General features: G+C 46.2%; 1 protein-coding gene across 6 annotated transcripts in view; it reads right to left on the bottom strand.

Moving 5' to 3' along the window:
* The window catches only part of Doa (Darkener of apricot), a 106,224-nt gene that overhangs the window by 13,039 nt on the left and 69,533 nt on the right, over positions 1 to 23,652 (bottom strand). For all 6 annotated transcript variants that reach the window (XM_071594790.1, XM_071594792.1, XM_071594791.1 and 3 more), the window contains 2 exons: positions 2,545 to 2,623; positions 912 to 978 (listed from right to left, as the gene is read on the bottom strand). In XM_071594790.1, the coding sequence (XP_071450891.1) occupies positions 912 to 978; positions 2,545 to 2,623 (146 nt within the window). The remainder of the gene's footprint in view (positions 1 to 911; positions 979 to 2,544; positions 2,624 to 23,652) is intronic.

Below are 23,652 nucleotides of genomic sequence, written 5' to 3'. Positions count from 1 at the left end.
TACACAACATGGATGGAACTATCCTAAATTTACTAACTGCCCACCACCTGCCTCCAAGTGCACTGGTTATAACATTTATGTATACTCATCCATGAAATTTTACTAGCTGCTCTCAAGTTCCGCGGCAACAGAAAGAATAAAACTGCAGCCTAACATTTCTTTTTACACACAATCACTTGATTAGCAATTACAACTCATTATACTTTTCCTTAGTCAGTGAATCAGGGGAATTAGTTCTCAATCACTTTCATATTCAACCTTTCATTGAAGCAGGTTTCTTCTGGTGGAACATAAGCATTGAACGTATCGAAAAACGGAAGGCATACAAGAATTGATTGCTGTTACTGGAATTAAGTTTTGAGTGCGTTTGGGCTAAATTCTTTCTACATAAAAGAATTTTTCAGAAAGGAATTTCATAGATAACGCCTACGGATTTTAAAGATTCACAATTAGACATCCATACAGATGATTCAATGATTTAACAGCTATGAGAATAAACGACATATGCATTTCTTACACAAAATAACCAACAAGTGCTTAGTCTTAGAAAATATGAATTTGGCAGTAATAGCGATTAGTGAGGAGGTGACCATCAGTGGAGATCAATTGAAAAATTCGGTTGGAGTGAAATCCAGGAAGAGATATTATCCCACTCTTAACCAAAGACACCAAGGGGTTCACAATTTTATGCTCTGTTCCATGGAACCTGCTTCACTGAAATTCGCTCCAAATGGCATCTGAGTTTGAATCTGGATACCTCAGAAAAATTCAGCCACCCACAGGAATCTCAGAGTGGGAAGTCAGGACACCAGTCATTACACCAATCCCCAAATAGAAACCATTTACACCTAAAATGGCCAGTTCCAATTAACGTGCTGCAAGTTTAAAAACAAATGTTAGCATATACTCACATGTGGATGTCTTTCACTTTGACGACCTTGCCAAAGGTTCCTTCTCCTAAGGTGGCCATGATCTTGTCTGATGGTGGTCAACAAGAAACCCCAGGAAAATGTAAAGAAAGAACCAGAGGTGGCACAAGTGGCAAATGATTGATAGGGAAGAAGAGGAATTGTGAGAGAGGGAGAAAGAGAGAGAGAGGGAGAGGAATGAGGGTGGGTAGCAAGGGAGAGAGAAAGCCACCAGACCAACCCCGGGCACAAATCATGTTAGCTAACTGAGTACAGTGACAGGTCTACCCTTTAAAAGAAACACAGTTTAAAGAACAGATACATTTACTTATTGGGGGATCGTGCACACCTGCTCCTGCTTTCATGTGAATGAAGTGCATGTATATGTCCAACCAACATAGAGCATCTGTTAATTAAAACATGGAGATTTTAAGGATGGCAATACTTTTTCTTAAAAGTTAAATACATATAATAAACAGGGTATTCCTAAAACTTCCATTATTTAACTAGGAATCTCCAGTGTCTTGAGTTGAGAGTTACAAGAGCAAAACCCTTTGTTGGGTTAAATAGTATCAAATTAAAAAAAACCATTACCTTTGACATCGACATCCTGTGGTATGGCAACTATGTATATAACAAGTGTAGGAAACAACAAAGGGATTGAGTGTGCACGATCCATCCAACAACAGCACCCTTGTAGGCATGATTCTCACACCACAGAGGCTCAAAATTAAAGGTAGAGTCTATTGAAGGAGTTGGGAAAAGACCAATCTATGGGCAATCCCCATAACACTGCAAAAGCTCTAATCATCACAGGAGCAAGATCTATGTTCTTTCAAATGTTACAAAATCTATGCTTCTTTTTTGCATTATAAGGATTGGAAATATGTAACAGACATAAACAAATAGTGAAAATCTTCTTGCTGGTCATGCAGATCCCCCCCTCCCATTATCTTGGCTCTTGCGGAGATTGCAACTTTCTCTTCCCATGACAACCAAATCCCCAAAAAGTCTTCAAAAGGGTTAATACTCCCTACCCAGTCTTATGTTATGAGTAGGCAAGTATCTGCTGGGACCCAAACCCTCACAGTCTGTTGGCAAGGGACACTTGGCTCTATCTTAAGGTGTAATTGTTATCTCCTTCCTTCAATTAATTAATTCATTCCCTTGGGTGGTATCCTCGTTTAAGTATTTCTTGAAGGAGAGTGGGGACCAAAACAAAACCCATTAATTACATTTTGACAACTAAAACGTTTGAAACCCAAAAATAAGTTCAATTGATAGAATGAAAACTCATGTGTGTTGTAGTGCCTAAACATAAAAAAAATGAAAGTACTCAAAATGACTCAAGCCCCAGCAGTATATCCCAATGTGAAGTTAAGATCATGAATACTCAACAAGGGATCTCTTTCAAACCACTATGCCCTGAGAACTGAGCCAACACTTTTCCAAGAGTCTTAGCCAGGGTAGAACTATCCACTCAGGATTGAAAAACAACAGCACATTCCCTTTCATCTGAACCCCCATCGAAGGAATTGCACAAACGGGCTTCAGGTTAAAGGAAGAAATTTTGAGTCAGTTTGGAGTAGAGAGAAATAGTAGTTACTACTACATAAACTTGGTTGTATTCACGAACATCGGTCTTGGAGCAAGTCTCCGTGGCGGTATATCAGGTGCCCCTCTTCATCATCCTCGACGGAAGGTGCTCGAGAGCTCTGTCGCATGCCCAATCCATCCGTCCAAGGGAGGAGCGACCAACCGGAGCACAGTACGCCACACCGAGACCCATGGGGGGGAGGGGTGGTTTTCGTCGGTGGGTTGGCACAGCCAATTGGTGGTGTCGGGTCGGGCGTAGGCCGCAAGCGGGCGGTTGGACGGCAGGGAGTGGTGGGTGTTCGCACATTTCATCACGCAGGTCGGCCATCACACGACAATTGCCGGCCGACCACCACCAACCACCACCACCACGTTGGAGAGACGCGTGAGCAACCGAGCAAAATCCAGCAATTCGTGTCGATGCCAAGACAGAGAAGGGACACACGGGTTGTGGAGGGAGAAGAGAGAAGAGAGAAGAGAACGGGACCTTTGTAATTGGGTGGAGAGAGAAAGAGAGCAGAGGCAGGCGTGGGATGGTGGATGGGAATGGGGAGGTCGCACGTCAAGGGGGAGGAGGGGGGCCAAAGTCTAAACCCCCTCCCCTCCCCCTCACTTTCTCCCATGAGCGTGAGCCACAACCACGCTCAGAGGAGGGGGGTTTAGCTCTCAGGGGTGAGCATCCAAGCTCACTTGCAAATGGCAAACAACTTAAAAAGAATCCTCTCAAACCATCCTATTCTCAATGCTCTCACCAAACTTTCATTCCTGGACCCAGAGGGCTTTCAAAATGTAACTGGAAAAACATCGGCAGTTCATATTTGGGGTAACATTGCAACAATCAAAATCACCCAACTTGGAATAAAGTGATAAAATAAGGGATCTCAACCACATAATATGGCAAACCACACATAGTGTGACACCCTTAGGCAAATGAAACAAAACACATTGCACCTATCCAGGTAGGTTAAAGTAAGAGCATTGAAATAAAATTTAAAAAAAAACAAGAATAGGAGCAAATATGGGACATGACAGAAAAGATAAAAATAAAATTATACTGCTATATTTTCAAATTTTATAAATTACAAATGAGCAAATATTTACCCTTTCAACTCAATGCAGACAACATGAGTGTCTGATGCCAAAGTTAGAAAAGAAAGAAAGGGAAACTGCTTCCGAATGAGTTAGACCTTCCTTCTATGGTAAATAATTTGTGGGATTATAAAATTAAACACTTTGGGATATACTAACCTAGTGGTTTATGAGACTTATTATCATCATCAGTGCAAACATGCTTTATTGACAATTCTCCTTCCATGTCAACCTTTATGCCATATGGCTATGGGATAGGAAGTCTGCTGCAAGTACAAATTATCTGCATGTTAATCACTCAAAACACCATGGTTCTCAATGTTTATGCACACACATACAATCATGCACCAGGTCAGCAGTTAAAATAAAGGTCAAGGATCACAAAAGCAAACTGTCTCTGTCATATTCAATTTGCCTCTCCAGGATGAGGTGTTTTATGCTGACTGTGAGGTACATATATAAATGAACCACCACAGAAAACTAAAATGACCTAGCCAAGAGACATTAACAGCAAACAAAGAATATAATTATTAGTAAGGCAAAAGGAAAGGGCCTAGCCACATGAGCGACTAAAATAAATGAGCACTGAAATATTATGCGAGGTCCATGTTGCTCACCATCACACACCTGGCTTTTTCACATAATATATAACATAAATAAAAATATATGAAAAGGAAGACACATAAAGTGGTAGTCATTAGTTCCCCTTTATATGGTTAAATAGTCTGTGGCAAGGGTGGATATGTAGAATACATTTGGTAAATATCTGAACTTGACGACCAATATAATGTGCAGGCACTCAGTGTTTTCATAACATAACACTCCTGAATTTAGGGATGCACTGCTGGCAATTGTCCTGAAACCTTCCTCAATTCACTTTAATCCAAACTACATTAATAAATGATCAATTTCTTGATTCACATGGCATGATGACTCATTGTGTGTTAGGTTATCTTACTCATCCTAAATTACTGCTCAAGCTGTAGACATTGGGCATAACCCTTTCTTGGTTTCTCAGGCTGACAGGCAAAGATCAAAGGCTTGCGGTAATTGGTGTTCTGGAGAGCTCAACAAGAGGGAGCGGCAAAGGTGGCCAGACGTTACATATACGTGCAGTCATCTGGGATTTCAGTGAGACAAGGGCTCTGCAACAAGGGGGGGGGGCGTGCAATGAGAAGCACTCCTGTGGGTGGGTGGGTAGGGTTGGAGCAGGCACTTTAGTCCAACACAAAAGGCGCAAGCAGTTATGGAGACCCTCCTCTCCCACGCAAACACCTGTCCTCTGCACGCACACAACTCCCCCTAGCAGGGCCCTACTTACGACCGCCGCCTTGGTAGACACTTCGGCGGCCGCGCCAGCCACCACACCCGCGTCGGGGGGAGCCACCACGCGGGCCCCCTCTTTCCCCCCCTTGGTTGCGGGGACCGCTTCAGGGGTCACCATCGTCGAAGCCCCATACACCTCGTCCAGGGCCGCGTATTTCATTATGAGGGCACGAATTTCCTTGCGCTTCGCCTCTCTCTCCATGCTCTCTTTGGAGGGGGGCGGAAGTAGGGGTTCGGGGACCTTCCTCGCCTTCCCCCCGCCTCCCAATGCCCCCTCCTTGAACTCACTACGCGTCGAGGGCCCTCCTGCCGCCAGCGCCCCCCGGGGGCCCTCAGCCTCCCGCTGGCTCTCGCCCCTACGCCTCCTTCCGCCCCCCGCTGCCCCGTAGTAAGACAACCGGTACGGCGTCACCTTCTCCCTCTCGCCCCGCCGCTTCGCCTCCCCCACAAGCGGCATCTCCACCGGCCCCCCGGGGCCCCACTCCCTGTGGGCCCGCCTCCCGTAGCTGCGGCTCGTCATGCGGGCGTCCTCCGAGCGGCGGCGGGTCGTGGTCGTTTCGTAGGCCACGCCGTAGCGGGAGCTACCCTTGAGGCTGCCCTCTTCCGCCCCCGCGCGACGCCGACCCCCCGCCCCTCCGTCCTCCCCATCGTCTCCGCCCCCCCCGCGGCGGTACACCCGCTCCAGATCGGCTCGCACCGACGGTCCCTCCTCGGGGCGCGCCCCCCTCTCGTAACGCGACGCCGGCTGGTATGAGCGCAGCCGGCCGCTCACGTACGGCAGGTACGAAGACGCCGTCTTGTCAGTGGTGGCGTCTGCCGTCTTGGGCGCCGCCTGACTGGCGCCAGCGGCGTCCGACGGCTGTCGGCTCACGCGCGTCGTCAGCCGCTGGATGAGGTTGGTGCACGTTCGCACCACGTCCGAGTCGGCGAACATGTTGGAGGGCGAGAGGGCGGAGGTGGCGGCGCGCGCGTACGACCTACGCCGCGAAGTGGCAGAGGAGCGTTGTGATGATCCGCCGGCGGCGGCGCCGCTGCTGCGGTACTGCGAGGTGGCCATGGCACCCTCTGCGGCGACGGCGAAACACAATAATAAGCAACCGTCCGCCGGGAGCCTTCCTCACAAGAGCGACTTAAGGTGGCTGGAGCAGTTATCACAGGTGATGCTGGCGACGGATTTATTTTCCCTCGAGATATTGCGCGAAAATTTCATTCCCCCTCTTTTGAATGATGGCGAGTAAATATTAATGCTTGATTTTTCAACTGCGGGTACATTATAATTCTTTAGAGTTCGTCTCTCTTCCCTTAATCACCGCGAAAAATTCAACATGCTATAAAAAATCGTTTTTAGCGCGTTCTTATAAAATACTGAAAACTACTACGGACATCAAAATTAATTCAGATAGTAATCCTTATAACACGAACCATCTGATATCACACCTCTAAGTCAAATCTAGGCATAAGTTAAAGCCAAAATATCGCGCGAACCTTAAGGTTACTAGTATAACATTTTTTAAATGTATTATTAAATCTATCTTGGTAATATTCGATTTATGGTATCCTTCAGATTTCAAAGCCGGGAATATTTCGCCAAATTTCAGCGAAATCAAGTGACAATCCAATCTAACCACCTTGAGTTCTGTGAGAGGAAGGCATCATGGTTGGACCTAAGGGACATCGTCTCCAATGTCTTGAAAAATACATCCGCGATTCGAGGCCAAATTGTCGGCAAATTTCCAAGAAACATCGCGCCCCAATATACTTCTTAAAAATTGGTTTCCGGGGAAGCTTTTCTTCCCCGTGGGAAGTGCCAAACAAAAATGCTCGCTGAGCACGAGAATCCTTTATGGACAATACAAGTATTTCTTAAGTTATAATCGTGTAGGATGAAATTCATTAGGATTTGTTTATATTGACTAATAGAAAAATATCCGCCAAAAACGCACCTTTGAAGGGCCAGTACATGACGAAAGAGAGTAATTCCAATGCACCGCAAACAGCGAGCATCAGCAAAGGTGCCCGAACCAAGCGCGTCTTATTCCATTAAGTTTAAAGAGAGGAAGTGCCCGGAGAGCATACGACACCCATCCGCTGCTGCGAATTTCCCTGGCGTCCCAAATACGCAATCGCTCGACCCCACCCACGCGCCCTCGCGTTTGGCCACCTACCCCCTCCACTCCGGTCTAACTTTAGAAAAGGAAAGGGTGGAGAGAGAGGCGGGGGAAACAACAATCGCCAAGGGGGACAGGGGTGCGCGGGGAAGCAACCGATTATTGTGGCCGAGGGTCAAAATATTCTATTCGGCCATTCGTGTTTCGCCTCGATTTTGGATGTCGGGGATCCTGGTGTATGTGTGTGTGCGCGCGCGCCTGTTCCACAGATCCACGGGCACGAACCCACAAATAGAAGCCCCGCTCTCGGATTCGTGAAAATCGTTTGGGGCAGGAAGGAAGTCTCTCGCCCCCGTCTTCGATGATCAAGACGTTTGACTCACAGTACTGACGACAAGACCGGAATGCCCGCGGCTTACTACAAATAAAAATTGCGGGGCTCAGCCCTTGATCCTCAATTTTTCACGAAAAATGTTCTCAGACAGCAATACAAACGAGATCGCACCGGACTGCTGAGTGAATATTGGTATATATCAAGCCATTTGAAAACGTGTACTCTCTGTAAAGCGGGTGACGTGTCGCAATCGTACTGTACATGAGAACAGAGAAATTGGGAGAAGTTATTGCACCCTTCGAGGAGGGATATCCTTCAATAGGACGCGGTTTTAATGAGTTTGCTGGGAAACGTCTTTGCTTGAACGGGGTATTTGGGTTCCAAAAAGGATCTTTCAGGAACCGAAAAGACCCCTGGGGCAAGTCGCATGACTTATGACGAAAATAATATGTTTTCAAATTGTACGTTTGAAAATATGGCATATAAGCAAGCTAAAATGCGGGCAGTGGAATCCGATGGAAGCTTCACTGGCATACTTTCCCCTTGGCAAGTCACCCGCAGCGTTTTGGCACACTGGTCATAAAAGGATTCTCGTCGCAGGCAGCGGATACTTGATACCCTTCCCAAATCAACCCTTTGGTCACTAGGGCAAACGTCGTTACGCAACCGATCGCGCACTTACTTGCAGTAACGGATGTCTTCTAAGCGAAAGTTGCAGAATGGACCCGGGTAGGATTCCCAAGGTTCATCACGAGCTAACCCGAGCACTTCCAAGTGATTATCACGCGTTCCCAGTGCACTCGACCACGTTCACCACACGTCCGCGGGTTGCACGCCAAGCTCGAGGAGGCAATCTCCTAGTCGAGGATTCGAGTCGCAGCAAGCGGAGGGCCCCGAGCGGGGCCACGGAAGCGGCGCGGGCCAACCGAGAGGCCCGAGGGCGGTGGGCCGGAGACATTCGAGGGCGGACCGAAGGGTCGCCGAGAGCGTTTCGTCCAGGGGTAATCGAGAGAGTCCTCCGGCGGAGAGATCCTCGCGCCTCCGAAGAGCGGTGCGTCGACTCGCGCGCGGAGAAGGAGCGCCAAGACACCTCTTCTGTCTCACCCCAGGGCGCCCCATCGTCCCTCGGGGCGGCGAAGGTGCCAGAGAGACGGGGGAGAGGGGGGGCTGTTGTGACACTCGCGTGGGGGGGAACCCTACCTCCACCAATCCGATCCCACCCCCGACCCCTTCCCATTCATAGAGGGCGCGTAGTACCTACTGCGACGCCGGTTCACCTCTCCCCAACCATAAACCTCTTGGGCTCCTAGACGACCCGCGCGGTACCACAACAGCGGTGACCCCCAGCCCCCTCGTAGCCGTGTGTATCGTTTAATCCATGCTTCACTTCGGATTTTAATTCAAGTATTTCGTTCGATTGTATCTAATGATATGCTGAATTTTACATGAATAATACCGCCGAGTTGATTAGAAGCGAGCTACTATGAAAAATAATAGCAAGTTAGTTTAAAATTTTTGTTACACGAAGTCAGGAATGCCATTTAATTACTTCAATTTAGACCTCATTTGTAAGATTTCAGGAATTCACAGCGGAAGAAACAGTGGTCATAGACTTTCGCTGGTATTGGAGTAAAATGTCATTACCACTATCGGATGGAACAGATTAATGGAGTTTTTTCCTCCACCGTACTCGCGAAAACTCTCGATAGGAAGGAGGAGAGGAAGACTAGACGAGGGCCTCCACACGCAGCGCCCTCCTCCCTCGCCATGGTTAAGTCGCGAGGAATGGGCGCGCCGACAATTCGACGTCACACACACACACTTCAGGAATGCTCAATGTGGGAAATTGCTTTCCTTTGGAACGACCCCAAGTACCCCAGACTTCCACTACCGCCGCATCAGTGTGGTTACTTCAAGATTATCCATGAAAGGTATATAATGTCGATTTCCAAAAACCCTACACGTATTTATTTATCTCGATAAAAGGAACTTCCTTGGAAAGGAGGAAAAGTGACAATGCGTAGGTCAAGTAAAAAGTCATAGAAGGCGGAAAAGCTAAGAAAAAAAGAAACCAATCGAGAGCGTTAATCAAGCAATATTCGAATCGAAGGATGCATGATGGTGATATAGTTCTTTTAGTAAAATGCCAATTACCGTCATAATTCAGCATTACTTCCCATTGTTGATTTATTTTTCAAATTCAGCGATCTACTTCATTCAAAATCTCACGAAATTATGTTTTCCTACCTAAGCCGCTTTCTTCAACGCTAGCTATTTCCAAATTCATTTTATTTCGAAGGAAAAGAGTTTTCTTATGTTTGGAATTGACAAACCAGAGAATCGAACTTCGTCCTCCCTCTTCATAGCGACACCTGTAGTAATTCTCAATTAATTAAGGGGGGATCGGTCAACCTTCACGTACGGGATAAATATTATGCAGGATTGTCGTGCCTCAAGACTCGTCGAATAAATACACCTCCTAGGTATAGGCACATGACTCTCTTGAAATGCTCTCTTCCGGCGGAATTTCGAGAAAGAGAGATTCAGCTTCTTTCTTGCCCGCGCTGAGTCACCAGAGGTTAAAATTAAGTGTTAACGCCACTGATGCAGCCGTCGTAGATTATGCTTGCCAGCCAGATTTTCGCCCTACGCAGAGTCCAGAGTTATACTCTCATCTCTTAGCACCTGTCCCGGCGACAATGGGCCCCAATTGAGGGCGAGGGCCCCAAGGGCGGGGCCCGCCTCTACATTCGGCAACAGAGGGCTAGGACAAAAATAGTTGTCCCGAGGGAGGAAGGTGAGCAGCGGGAGCGGGAATCAAAAACGCGGATTCCCGGAGGACGGTGGGGGGCTCAAGGCGGCGTCCCCGGTCCCCGCGGCGGATTGCGGCGTGTTTACAGATGACAGGGCACCGTGGCCCTCAACGACGAAAGTACGGTTTCTCACAGGAGTTGAGAGGGGCGAACGGCTTAACGCACTGGCTCCAGTTCGATATCCCCGAGCATTATCTCCATCGTGGGCAACACACAAGGATGGATAGGAAATCCTAGCAATTAAAACTGGGGCGAATGCGAATTCTGTAGTACCTACCTCAGGGCCCAGATATCCCACTCCCATCCGCGGCCGGTGAGCGTACCCGAGACTCGAAGGCACGTAGAAATTGCCAGGACACAACACACAACAACTGATAAGAGTTTAACAAATGAAAGTGAGAGCGTGCCAACATTTACGCTTTGGCAGTTTTACTGACGCAAGGACTTGCCAATCCATCTCCGTAATCGGAAACTACTGAAGATTGGAAACTACTTAAGATTAAAAAACGGTTAACGGACAAATAATACTACATTCCTAGAATTTTAAATTATGTTTGGGATGGGATGGAAAAATATTTGCACTGACTTTGAAATGTTAAATTAGTAAAATAACAGATGGAAGAGGGCAATCGTTCTGAGAATACAATGAACGAGAGGCTCCATGGTTTCACGATTCAATTTATGCAATTTGTATATACGCACGACATCTGTAGAAAGGAATAACGTACTGTTTCCCAAAATTTTTATGCAACAAATTTCATCAGTAACATTTCTGTCGAAGAGCAGGTGTTTTTCCTCTGCTATGGCATTAATAAAGAGTGTAAACCAAGTGGCAAATTCGATTTTGAAAGAAGAAGTTAGGCGTATGCACGTTAGCCAGTCTGCCGAAACCAAAGACAACGCCTAGGAGTTTACTGCAAAGGCTGGAGAGAGATTGTGGGGGAGGTGTAGGAATCCATCCAATCTGTAAAGATTATGCGACGTAAAACATCAAGAAAATGTTAATTTTAGTTCTGTAATCAAAATGAAGGGGATGGATTGAAGTGAAAAGGCCACGTACTAAGCAGTCGACATACGCCATTAATTGGCGGTGGAGCATTAAGCAGAGTTGACGCCCGCTTCGGAACGAGGAAGGCGAAGAATACCCACCATCATCCGCAGGAATTCATTTCCTTCTTAATTTTTGGAGAAAGCATATTATAATGCCAACTGGAAGAGAAAAGCTTCTTATTTTAAAGCATTGAGGAGAGTCTAAAAATGACAAAAGAATGATTCATAGCTAGTTTAAAGATTGGTTGGATTCAATTATCTAGAATCAGCAGGGAAAAAACTGAAAAAAGTAATAAGTATGGTAAGAGTTTGCACTCACACCTTTCACTTAAGAATTGAAAAAAATGGATGCAACGAAAGGAAATGCTTCAAGAGTTCACACGGAGGAAAACTCAGCAAATAGAAAAATATTTCGAACATCTCAAATTTGAATTAAATAATACATTTTTATGGTATATTCCCATTGAAATAAATAAATTCTACATATAATGTTAGGAGTCAAAGAACTAATAATCTGGTGCGACATGTTCACTATTAAGAGATAACGGGTCGAAAACCTTGGCAAGTTGCATGTCACGGTAACAGAAATGGTGACTTTCCATTAAAGCAAGAGGTTGTCATCCAACACTAGACGGTTTGTGGGTCGCGGACCTTTTATTTATCTCAATGCCTATTCAATTTTAATTATAATTAAACATCATTATGAAATAATGAGATTCCGCTTTCCCATCAGTGGAAGCTGTCATAATGCAAAATTACTCATCGCGGAAAATGCTTTCCCCAATGGAGCCGTAATACTATTGATGCAAATACCAAATAATATAAGGAGATTTACTAATTCGAATGAATGCTAATGGATTAAATACCTTAAGATTTGTCAATTTTCATTAACATTCGAAATACACGACTCATTTAAATAAGTAAGTCATTCGCTGGGGCACAACTAGGCTACATCACTAACACATAATTACTTGCATAAATTAATACTAAATTCCTACGTGATACCCTTTCCCATGGTCGGCCACTAGTAATATTACCTTCTGAAGACGGTCTCTCCATTAATAATGGCATAATAAAACCGTCAGTGAATTCTTTGCAACAGACTACAACCATCGACGAAATAGAAGAGGGAAAAATACTCCGCATGGACGCTTAATGTTTTATTGTTGACGGGGTGCCTATGGGATGCTCCACCTAGCAAAGTCTCATTCATGCGGATGTCCCTAGGGCCGCTTCGACAGTTGACCTCCGCCATACTCTCGATCTTCACCAAAGTGGAAGCTCTTCTCATTGTTTCCAGTCTCGAATCTTAATAACTATCCTCAGCGATGGATCCCACCAAAGTGATAATCGGAGCGAAGAGATCGGACATTAGCTCTCAAACCCACGGGGTCCGTCGGGGATTTGAGGGACGTGGAAGGACAGGAGAGGGGGAAGCCAGCTGACGTAACCTGGCAACGAACGCACAATTCCGACCTATTTATAACCCGTGTTCCGCGCCGGCCGGCCGGTAGAACGATGCATCTTATCGGGAATCGAGGACGCGGCGGTCCCACCGTGGGGAGGGGGGTGCGTGGAAATTGTTGGGGGGGGGCAATCGGAATCAAAACACGCGGTGGGGAGAGGTGGCCGCCTTAGAACGCGGAATAACCGCTGCCTGCCACTTGGGAAGCGCATCCACCTACACGAAATACTTATTTAAAATACTGCCCCTCGAAACAGGAAAAAAATTGAGGCGTTACTTACGAATCGAAATGGCAATACCAATGATTCATAACGACTATTATCGGTGATAATTGCATACTGGTGATACTTTCCATAAACTTTATATAATGTGGAGAAGCGTCTATATTTTAATAACTGTTCTACCAACTGTATTATTATGTAATTATCCGCAACTATTAATTAATAATAATACATCTACATACTTTGAATACAAAAATGAATACACGAAAGCCCGGGCAAAACCCAGCGACTTCATTACTCTGAAATTTACCAGGATTTCCTAAAAATCCACACAAGTCGACCATGGCTCTCACTTTCCCCAGGTCCGATGGAAAAATAATGCCAAACTTCCTTTTTCGTCATATTTAGATTGGAGGCGAACTAAATACAACAAATTACCATTGATACCAATTACAACTTCTGAGGGCATTTGACGGAAGAATTAGCAATATGCAATCAAATTGCAAAAAGGGCAGTCGACGTCGGGGTCTTGATTCGAATTAAAATATTCAATAATTTTTCCCATTTATTTATAAGCATATTTGTCTTACGCTCTCTGGACAATATGGCATGGATTAGCTAATTCGAAAAAGTCTTTGACGTAGCACTTGCCACGAAAAACTTAGAAAAATTTTAATTTTCGAAAAAAATTGCGACTGACACTTTGAAAAAATGTCGATGATCGGGTTGGGGTACCGGGACAACACTAAGTCCTATCACCTGCTTTCGATTCAATCACCCAGAAGAAGAAGCCGGCGGAGGGGAAAAACCTATGTACGTGACAACCTAGTATCGACGCGGAGACCTATTAATACCAATTATCAGCAAGCGTAATGCAATAGAAATGTATGCAAACGTTTTCCCTCATACTCGCTAAAATAAACCACGTCAATGTCATATTCGCCCAATTTCCAAAGAAATTACAATGGAGCTTTAGAAGGGCTACCATTCGGGTAATAGTATTTTAAAAATAAACATTGATAGAAAAATGTAAAAAATGTAAAAAATGTAAAATTCTATTCCAAATTGATATTGCCATAAAATGCCCTAATCACTCCAAAGCAAGCATATTTAGTATTCGTGGTAACTGAGAGAATACAAAATGGAAAAATAATTAATTTTAAATAATGGAATGAATCCAGCGTAAATTAGCTCAGTTCTTTGAATTAAGTGATTTTATTTCCAAAATGAAACATTATGGTTGCTGAGTGCAAGCACCAAATATACCACCTCCCCCTCGAAAACCCTAACAGGGCAAATTGTTCACTAACGTATGGCGAAGAAGGGGTGGGGGCAATGATATATTTTAGAGCTAACTAGAAAATATAGTTCGCATCGTCAAATTAACCCTCTTACCGAACACGCAAAGCGATCATTTTCTCAGCCTTTAACTAGAGAACCATCTCTCCTAGGTCTCACCCAACCAAATTTCCCACCAGTGCACCAAAGCATACACGTCCTTGGGCGTCTTGACGCGATGGGATCTGGCTTAGTATTTGCAATAACGTTATCGCAACCAAATATGTAAATGCCCAAACAATTGCAATCGAAACATCCAACTGGCCGCCATTCGTTTTTGAGAATACATTTACATACATAAAATTACATTATAAAGGCATCCTAAAACACCCTGACAAACATTTTTGTGGAGGCAGGCAGCCAGTAGTGACGAGCATGTATTTCTTGTGACGCCTAGCATTGGCACGTGCCTCCGGCACCTTCGTCTCGGTCCCCGGAATCCATGAGTGTGCCACCAGCGGAGGGCCGCCGACACCGAGGCGCGAGAAATAGGAGTGTGCACTCGATCGGCAGCAAGGCACGACGACATCATTTGTATAGGATTCCCACGTCCCACACGGATGAAGCAAACGGACAAAAGGGGACGCTCGAAAGACACCTCGACCGGTTCACATTCAACTCTTCATGTCGACACACGGCCACAATAGAACAATACTTTCTGGCTATCATCGCCCATAAGAATTTGTTTGCGGAATATTTCAACAAGGTACATGGACCTTGAAAATTAATTCCATACAATGCATTCGTACTCGTGTCAAACAACAGACTATCTACCTAATGAAGCCACAGAGCTTACTACAGATCACCTCTCAAACCTGGGAGGGTCTACTTTCAAATTCATTAAAACAATATATCTTCTTGGAAGCGCGTACAGATATTTAGTTAATTTTCGAACGTAACATTACCTATGCAAAATAACACATTACAGAAGGGCTGGCGATTGTTATATCCTCCCTCGCGAGCATCCCGAACATGCCAATCTACCGGACGGGGGGGGGAGGGGGTGTGTGGCTGGCACGTTTAACGCCCGTCGCTCCAAGATCACGGCTAAGGGACCCCCGCGCCGGGGAACAAAGAAGAAGGGATGTGGGAGGGAAGAGGGACATCACAGCGGCGTTCGGCCTCCCCCTTCCTCCCCGAAATAGCTTTAAACGAATGGCCAAAGGAATGGACAAAATTCGGGGAGAGGCGAACGAACTCGGGCAGCGAAGATCTGAGGGAGCGGTGGAAATACGGTGTTTTGAAAAGATGACTACGATTGAACGAAACCAAAGAGATGGAGGGAATCGCCGATGAAAGAAGCATGCGCAGCGAAAAGGAAGAGGAGAAGTATGCTGTTAACCCCGCGAAGGAATTTGGATAATCTAATAACGCAAAGAACAACTCGTTAAATACGCTGATGGTAGGAGTAATGGATGGGAATAAAATCATGTACAGGATGTCAAGATAGGGAGATGCGAACAAGGAGCGCTGCGAAGAAATAAAGAGACACTGAGAAATGAGCGGACAAAGGAAAGCTTCGCAATCGCATCTTCGCACTGATAATCGAGAAGAAACCGAGACAATTTTCTCCGAATGATTGTCTCCACGACACTAGATCCTATAACTTTGAATTGAATTTACCGAGAGGGCAGGTAAATATAGCAATTTAATAAACAGCATAGCCTAAACCTCTATCGCAGGGTAATGTATTTTGTTACTTCGCCGTTCGCTAAAACCATTAGAGGATCTTAGCCCCCAAATGACCTGTCCAATTTTTGCGTGCTTTTTTTACGCAAGACCCTCACGTTCTAGACTACGACAATTCATGAGCTGAATGAAATGGTTTTCACAAACCCTTTGCTTCGCAGGCGAGATGGGAAAGGACGTGTGGTGTTTCAATCATATTGCTTTTGTAAGTGATATGAAAAAGAGCTGTTTCCATAATTACAAAGTAGACTTTTTTTACAGTGCCCACTCTGAAAGGGGGACGGCGTCCAGAGTAATGTATTTTGGACGAAGCCGATTTGGATCACTTGCATGAAGCGGGTCTTGCAACCTAACCATTCGATTGGCTACGGGGTAAGAGTCGCCAAAGGGCATGGTGTCCCAAGCCTGTCCTTCTCGACACCCACCGGGCCCAGGTGCGGAGCGAATGCGGAGTGGGGGAGGGGACACGATCGTGCCGGACACTCGAACAATTAGCCAACGCCCTGGAACTAATGAGATGACTGTCGCAACAACTAACCACTCCAATACATTGCAGTGAATCTGCTCTCTACTCTTGTCTTCCAAAGAGACCGATCGGCCGACAGTTGTCGATTGGGTGGGGTAATGGCTCGATGCACTCGCCTCGGCAGATGGAAAGTGGTAATGGGAGGGATTGGCCGAGCCCCACCCGTCTCCGAGCGCCGAGGGGACGGGCCGCACGTTAGGCTGAGGACCGTGGGCCTCCATTCAAGGACCACCTACCAATATGTAAATAATGAAATGGCACCCATTGCAAGGAAAACGATTGTTTTCCCAAATGCAAATTCTCATCTAATGGCTCCGTATATGCTACTGGAACAGCCGGTTCCCACGCAATATGAACGATTTGTCAACCGCGATAATATCGTCGGAAGGGGTATAAAATGCCAAAATGTCTTCGACGAATATTACGACTATTGCAAGTAATTTTATTTGCAGATAATTGCAGATTCTATTTGGTTTCGAAAGCATCAGTTTGCTATCGCTGTTCGCACACAGATCTTTGAAGCAGCACAGTGGAGGTATTTAATAGCACATGCGTACTTCTTCCTCAGTGTTGTCGCTTTTCTGCCGAAACCGTCCCGTTAGCCTTAAAAGACGAAATTCAGAAAAACAACCGCCTCACAACTCATGAAAAGCTATCAAGGCCTTGGCTGCGGTGACTCCGCTTAAAAATCGCGAACGTTTGACCAGAGACTCCCATGGAATTCGCACGACCGGCCGAGAGGGCGAGTGAGTGAGATTGCACTAGCCCGCACAGTCACAAGTTGGGGACAGAGCGAGAGGTCACACTCACTCATCTAAGTGTAGAACGTCACACAGCAGCAACCCCCCTACCACCCCTCCTGTGTCCTTCAACCATCCCCCAACCGACCTTACCCACCCACCCGGCCTCCCCGGCGCCTATTTTAGGACCCGAATCTTGGCATGCGGATGGCGGGCTCGGGGAAGGAAGAGGCGGGGGAAGGGAGGGGAGGATGCCGCGGAAGAGTCCGACTGTCTCCGCGTATCTTTAGTCCCCGCACACACCGCCGAGGCCGAATAACAAAATACCAGGCGGAGAGGGGGTTCAGACAGGCACCGATCCACAGGAAGAAAACCCAAGGAGGAGGGCGTGGGGTGGGTGGGATGGCGTCCCGCGGGGGCAGCCGAACCCGCTCCTCGGCGTGCACCATAAGGGCGCACCCCAAACTTGAGGCCAGGGATGAGGCCACCCCAACGATTTGCGAACGTACACTGCGCGAAGAAACGCTCTGGCGAAATCGAAAGTCTCGCTCACAAGCAGCTCATTAACAAGGTGAACCAGCACCGTTCCACAACACATTCTAGTGCATTCTTCATTAACCTTTACATTTTAAGATTGGTTGACAGCAGTCCTATCCCGTCCGATGTGTTTTACTTCACACCCTCTCACGAGCTGTTATTTTCATACTCTTTTGTCCCTTGGTCTTCCTCGCGGGACCTTCCTTCAACCTCCATTTTTTTTGCATTCCTGACTAATCCCCAACGTGAGGCTGCTCCCTTTTCTCCAGTCGGTTAACACTCCTATCCTACTGTTCTCGCAAGTCAATTCGCCCAATTTATCATCTTCAGTGATTACCCCCTCCAAGAGATTGCAATTCTTCGGCCTACCTTTCCATCGGTCCCCGTACCCGATTCAACAGGCCAATTGAATGTTTCACCTTCTTCTGCGTGCGACATTGTCTTCCTTGGGTTCGGCAATCACCACGAGCTACTTCAGCGCAACGTAGATTGCAACAACCCCACACCAACACCAACTTTAAATACAACATGTTATGTTACTCTTTTAAGAAATGCCTAATTTCCGGCTCTGCGGGCACCAGTAAAACAACATACCAAGGAAAACGTTGTCAACAGCGACAGCACTGGCGGGCAATAAGAACAGAATATCCGAATTCTCTTCCTCTCAATTATCTCGATTTGCCAAATCGTAACAGCGACATTTCTACTGGAACAGAAAAGATGACAATAGCGGGCGCCCTCCAGTTCTTACTTGATCTTTCATTTTAATTAACAACTAAATTCAGATGGATAACATTAAATTAATTCCGCGACTTTTCTAATTAACTATTCTTAGTCGAAGAGTGTAATCATCCGGGCTTCATATTTTGCTCCTACGAAACATCAAATGAGCAGAAGCAAACTAGCTCTGTTCGGATGCCGCTGTGATAAGAACGAATCCCCGAAGGCAGCAGCACGGGGTGGTAACGTCGAGCAACCATTTCTCCTCGGCACGCGTACCTGGACGGCCAGGTCCTACAGCCGCCACCTCACCCCCCCCAAACGTCTCCATACAAGGCCTTCCCGCCGGGAGAGCTGCGTCCGCACTGGAGTGTAAACAAAACGCCCTTCGCTGGATACGCATTTAGATCGCATGCGCTCGACGCGTGCCTCTTTGACGCACGGGCGGCGCCCGGGGAGTGCACCGCAGGGTCCACTCCCGAGGGGGGAGGGGGCACAAGAAATGAACGACCGATGCCGTCCAAATCATACCACGCGTTGATACACAATTAATAAACGTGTACATGCAAGCGAGAAAATCAGATATGCAGTGAAGGGAGAAATTAAGCACCGGTCGAGAAGAGAAGCACTTCAGGGAAACCGAAACATAAGATTTGGCCTTATTTAAACGGGGCTTTACTAGCCCAAATCTTCAACACAGGAAAGACTTTTCTATGGATATAATATTTGCCATTGGGCTACTGAAAACTGCAATGACAAGCATTTTTAAGACAACTATGATTAAGTCGGTCAACTTGACGATCATAAATTATTTCGTATGCTCACTGAAAGAGCAGTGAAATTCACCACCACTTAAACGATATCGCATCCCTTAAATATCAAATAACATTTTAACACTAACATATGATATTCAAAAGTAAGCACTCCTTCGCAAATTATTGACAATTGTGTTGGCAAAATATTTTTGGCATGGATAAATAAATTTAAGAATGTCGCGAATAATATAATTCCGAGCGCGACAGCTCCCTCCAGGGGATGCAGGCTTTGCACGGCGATACTCCCCCGTTAGCCTGTCAGCGGTCAAGATCACTCCTAACACGAACAAGACGACGGACAACCACGTCAAAAACAACACGTTTTAAGATTGTAAATTCAAATTTCCCACGATAAAACGAGATACAGTGAGATCTCATCCGTTTAAGAACGGCTAGGCTGTACGCAAACTCTGATTAACGATCGGAATTTTCCTATCATGCTGATTTCAACCTTTAACAGTGGGCCTGAGTTTAGTTTTGTTCATAATTTTCGCTAACTAGGTGGGGACGCCCAATGCGCGGGAACCGTAGTTGGCGAGAGGAGTTAATCAGGGAAAGGCGCCTCTAGTGCCCTCTCTCGGTGGAGCCAAGAGGCGCCGCGGCGGCGGTAGCCACGCGATCAGCTGCTGCTCCATTTGGGGAGGGAAGGGCGGAGAGGGGTCACCCACTCCTCATCCGAATAGGAGGGGGCCACCAGCGGAGGATTCCAAGTATCAACACGGTGCCCGTGGGAGACCGTGGCCCTCTCCCGTCTTCCTGAATCCACATAAAAACATTCGAGTTTCGGGCACCACAGAGTTTTAAAAACAATAATATTCTTTTCATTCAATGAATATTCATTTTAAATACAATGACTATACATATAAAATTACTCAAATATTTTTTTATTAATTGGGATTTATCCGGTCACATAGTATATTTCGGGGTTTTATCAAATTAAACGTGGGTTTTATTAGGAATTCAATGAGTACAACGCATAGTTGGTCAACTAAAAGCGATTGACTGAAATATCAAAATATCTCACTGAAACCGTCAAATTGGTATCCTTCCCTGTTTAGGAGTAAGCGATATTTCAGAAGGCAGATCGGTAGCCATTCCGAATAAAGTAAGCATTAATATTCCTCGGTGTATTTTGGATATTATCGTTGAATAGGTCCACACCTTGACATCCCTGTTCACATTAATCGACAATCTTCGAATCGGTTCCGGAGATCGGCATGGCCCCCACACGGAAACACCAGTGCATGCCGATCACCTCGATTCCCCATCCTTCACGCCACCCCCTGGGTGCGCAGGGTCCCGTGTCCTGCGCGCCGATCGCGAGGCAACTGCTCTCGACGAGGACGCACAAGGCCCTCGAGGTGTAAACACTCGGGGTCCACTGCAACGTCTTGCGGGTGCACTGCCCTGTTCTCCTCCGCCACCACTCGCTCCCCTCCTGCGACACAGATGCGAACTTCTCCCCACTCCCATTTCCGGAAAATCCCACCTCTTACAAGCGTATCCCTACTGGTGCAGATGAATTCAGCTGTCTCTCGCCTTCCCCCTTAATAATAACAACTTCAACCCTACGACGTCTAGACCGAAAATTGCTAATTTCACAAGGCTTCGGATTGGATTAATATCATTCGAGGCCGACTGAAATCATGACCATCTCTACGACAGGCGATCCGAAACGATAACCTAATATACTTCACGATTTTTTATTTCTATTCCATGCATGTTAAAACAGATGGGATGTAAACAAGAAATAAATCATTTGAGAAAAGAATCCGATAATTAATTAATTACCTGCCGTACCCTGAGATTCCGATAGTGTGTGCATTGAAAATGAAATTTGACAGTACGAGCTAGCAAAAAACCACAAATGGGGAAAAAACAAAAAACTGATGGGATGACGAAACACTTCAGCAGCGTAGGTGGTATTTACATCCACAGAGATATGGGTTGGATATCCACTAAACCATCAAAAAGAAAAATATTTCGTGCATCACCAATGTTATAAAGAATTTCTTTCAGTCTGAAACGATTCCAACCATTTTCGGAAGGTTTTGCTTAAAACATATTAATTGCAAATTAAAGTTGTAGATCATTATTTTGAGGTAGACTAAGAATAAAGACTAATTTCTGACAGCAAAACTCAAATAATTCACACGATTACATTCAAGAAAGTTCGGCGCGGTCGGGCGGCGATCCCTTCGACAAGGCGCCTCTGGGCCTCCATTCGGACAGTACCGCATGCAGTTTCATTCACATTTCACTCTTCCACGGGGAACTGACGAAAATGGTTTCGCTACATAATGGCACCATTTAGTACTGCTCAGATATTGTTTTCCCATTGAACCAGGGGAACAACCTATCTATTTTCTAATTACCGGAATTAATTGGAACGTATATGAACAAAACTCCATGGCTAACCCTTCGTAATTTCAGAGAGTCGGTACTTTTAGAAATACGGCCCATAAATGAAAACAGAGTAAAGGAATGCACTTAATTAGATTCTAATTGAGATTTAATTAAGACCCAGCAAAGAACCTGAAATTATTATGGACAAAATTCCACAAAATTAAGTCCGATTCCATTAATTACAATCATGCCCTAGGACGGCTCAGGCATATGTTGTATTATCAATAGAACACCAGAAAATAATCCTACGAATAAGATGTGCGCACTCGACTCATTATCCACGCCAAACGAAAACAAAGTGCCCACATCCTCGACGAAAGCGATTTCAGCGGTGCCAAACGGTAGCTATGGCCCCATCCACACGCCTTCGCCCCTCGGACCCCACGTCAAGGGCCCGAGGGGCGTCCTCGCTCGTATCAATGCTCTTTGGGTGTCTCCGCTGACATTTACCTCATTTACCCGAGAGAGGGAGGGTGTCTTTCGACGGAAGGAGGCTTCCTCTGAAAGTGTCCGGCATATAAATATAGCCGCGCACTTACGCACGCGGCAGCGCACTCTAAAGCAAGCAACCCAATGCTACGCGCACTCCGCATATTTATTCGTAAGTTTTCATCGCGAGCCACGGAACTAATGGACTCCCCACTAATGGACTATTTATAGGGATTTCCCCACCCGCACAAAAGGCATGGCGCAATGCGCGAAATGACGCACTCTAAATCACTAAACGGCCAACGATGTTATGCCGCCGACGGGGAGTTAAAACTGATCCTGATGCGCACCAACAACCAGCACATTTCCTACAATTTATTTCCGCGGTGCTGCTAATGCGGAAGAGGACAGACGACTACAGTGAATGGGCAAAAATACCGACTGCGCACTTTGAGCGCAGAAGTTTATCGTTCTGATATACTATTTATTCCTCACATCTTTCCTAATTCGCATACACACAGTAGTTGACGTGAAAACCACAATGGCGAAAGCACTCGGAAATAGTGCACCTATTTCGGGAGGCGTGACGCAGGAAAAAAAGGAGAATCATAACCGATGATAGACCGCAAGCAACGGATCGCGCTGATTTTTCAATGTTGAAGAGCGAAGTCACGTGCTGACTGACTCACGTGTGATGCCAAGAGGCTGGAGTCACCGAGAGAAATCCAAGAAATATGATACGGAAAAAACTGCAGCGACAGGTGCGCCAGATTTCTCCTCGAACACAAAAGGGGGATGCACCCGACCCGGGAAGAAGCCAAGGGGCCGGGACCCATGCAGCAACTACCAAAGGCATTCGAAAATTGCCCACCGGATGAGCGAGTCGATAAGGTTTTCGCTGCGAAAAAATTATATTGCTGAATATAAGGACGCGCGCGTAAATGCCTTTTTCGTTACCCGCGGACCAGTGTACATCAAGGGGATTTTTTTAACAAAAGGAAACTATTCCTATTAGGTGGTAACTAGGGAGTGCCGCGGTAAAATTAGCAACCTTTTGAGACTTCGGCACGTTTGAACCGCTCCCTCATCGCTTTATCGCAGCCTAGTCTGCCGTCATCCTCGGCTACCAAATAGTGAGCTCTTCTTTCAAACGGTATGGAACACAACCCTTTTCGGGAAAAGAATGCCACGGCTGGTGGGAGGAGCGAGTGCACAGAGGGAACGAGAATTTTGTGCGATACTGACGGAACCGAAAACAAGATCTCGCGGAAGGTTGAAAACATTTGTGGCTCCTGAAAGTCTGGTATGCAATCCCCAACAAGTTCGCTCTTCCACCGCTGACGCAAAGTAAACAAAGGGAGACGAAACAGTTTTTAGGCACCTGAACTATCCGAGATGTGGGGGACGATGACCACGGGCATCGTTTATGGATGGAATAAAAGGCGGAAGGGAGATGGCAATCACAGGCAGCGAGAGCGAGACGAAGGGTGGGGCCGGTAGGAACCGTAACTCACCCCTGAAAAACCTCCCACGAGGACAACC

The sequence above is a fragment of the Hetaerina americana genome, unplaced genomic scaffold (genome assembly GCF_022747635.1).
Source record: "Hetaerina americana unplaced genomic scaffold, ioHetAmer1.1.p SCAF_7, whole genome shotgun sequence".
Classification (NCBI taxonomy): domain Eukaryota; kingdom Metazoa; phylum Arthropoda; class Insecta; order Odonata; family Calopterygidae; genus Hetaerina; species Hetaerina americana.
This window is presented reverse-complemented; position numbering and strand designations above follow the sequence as displayed.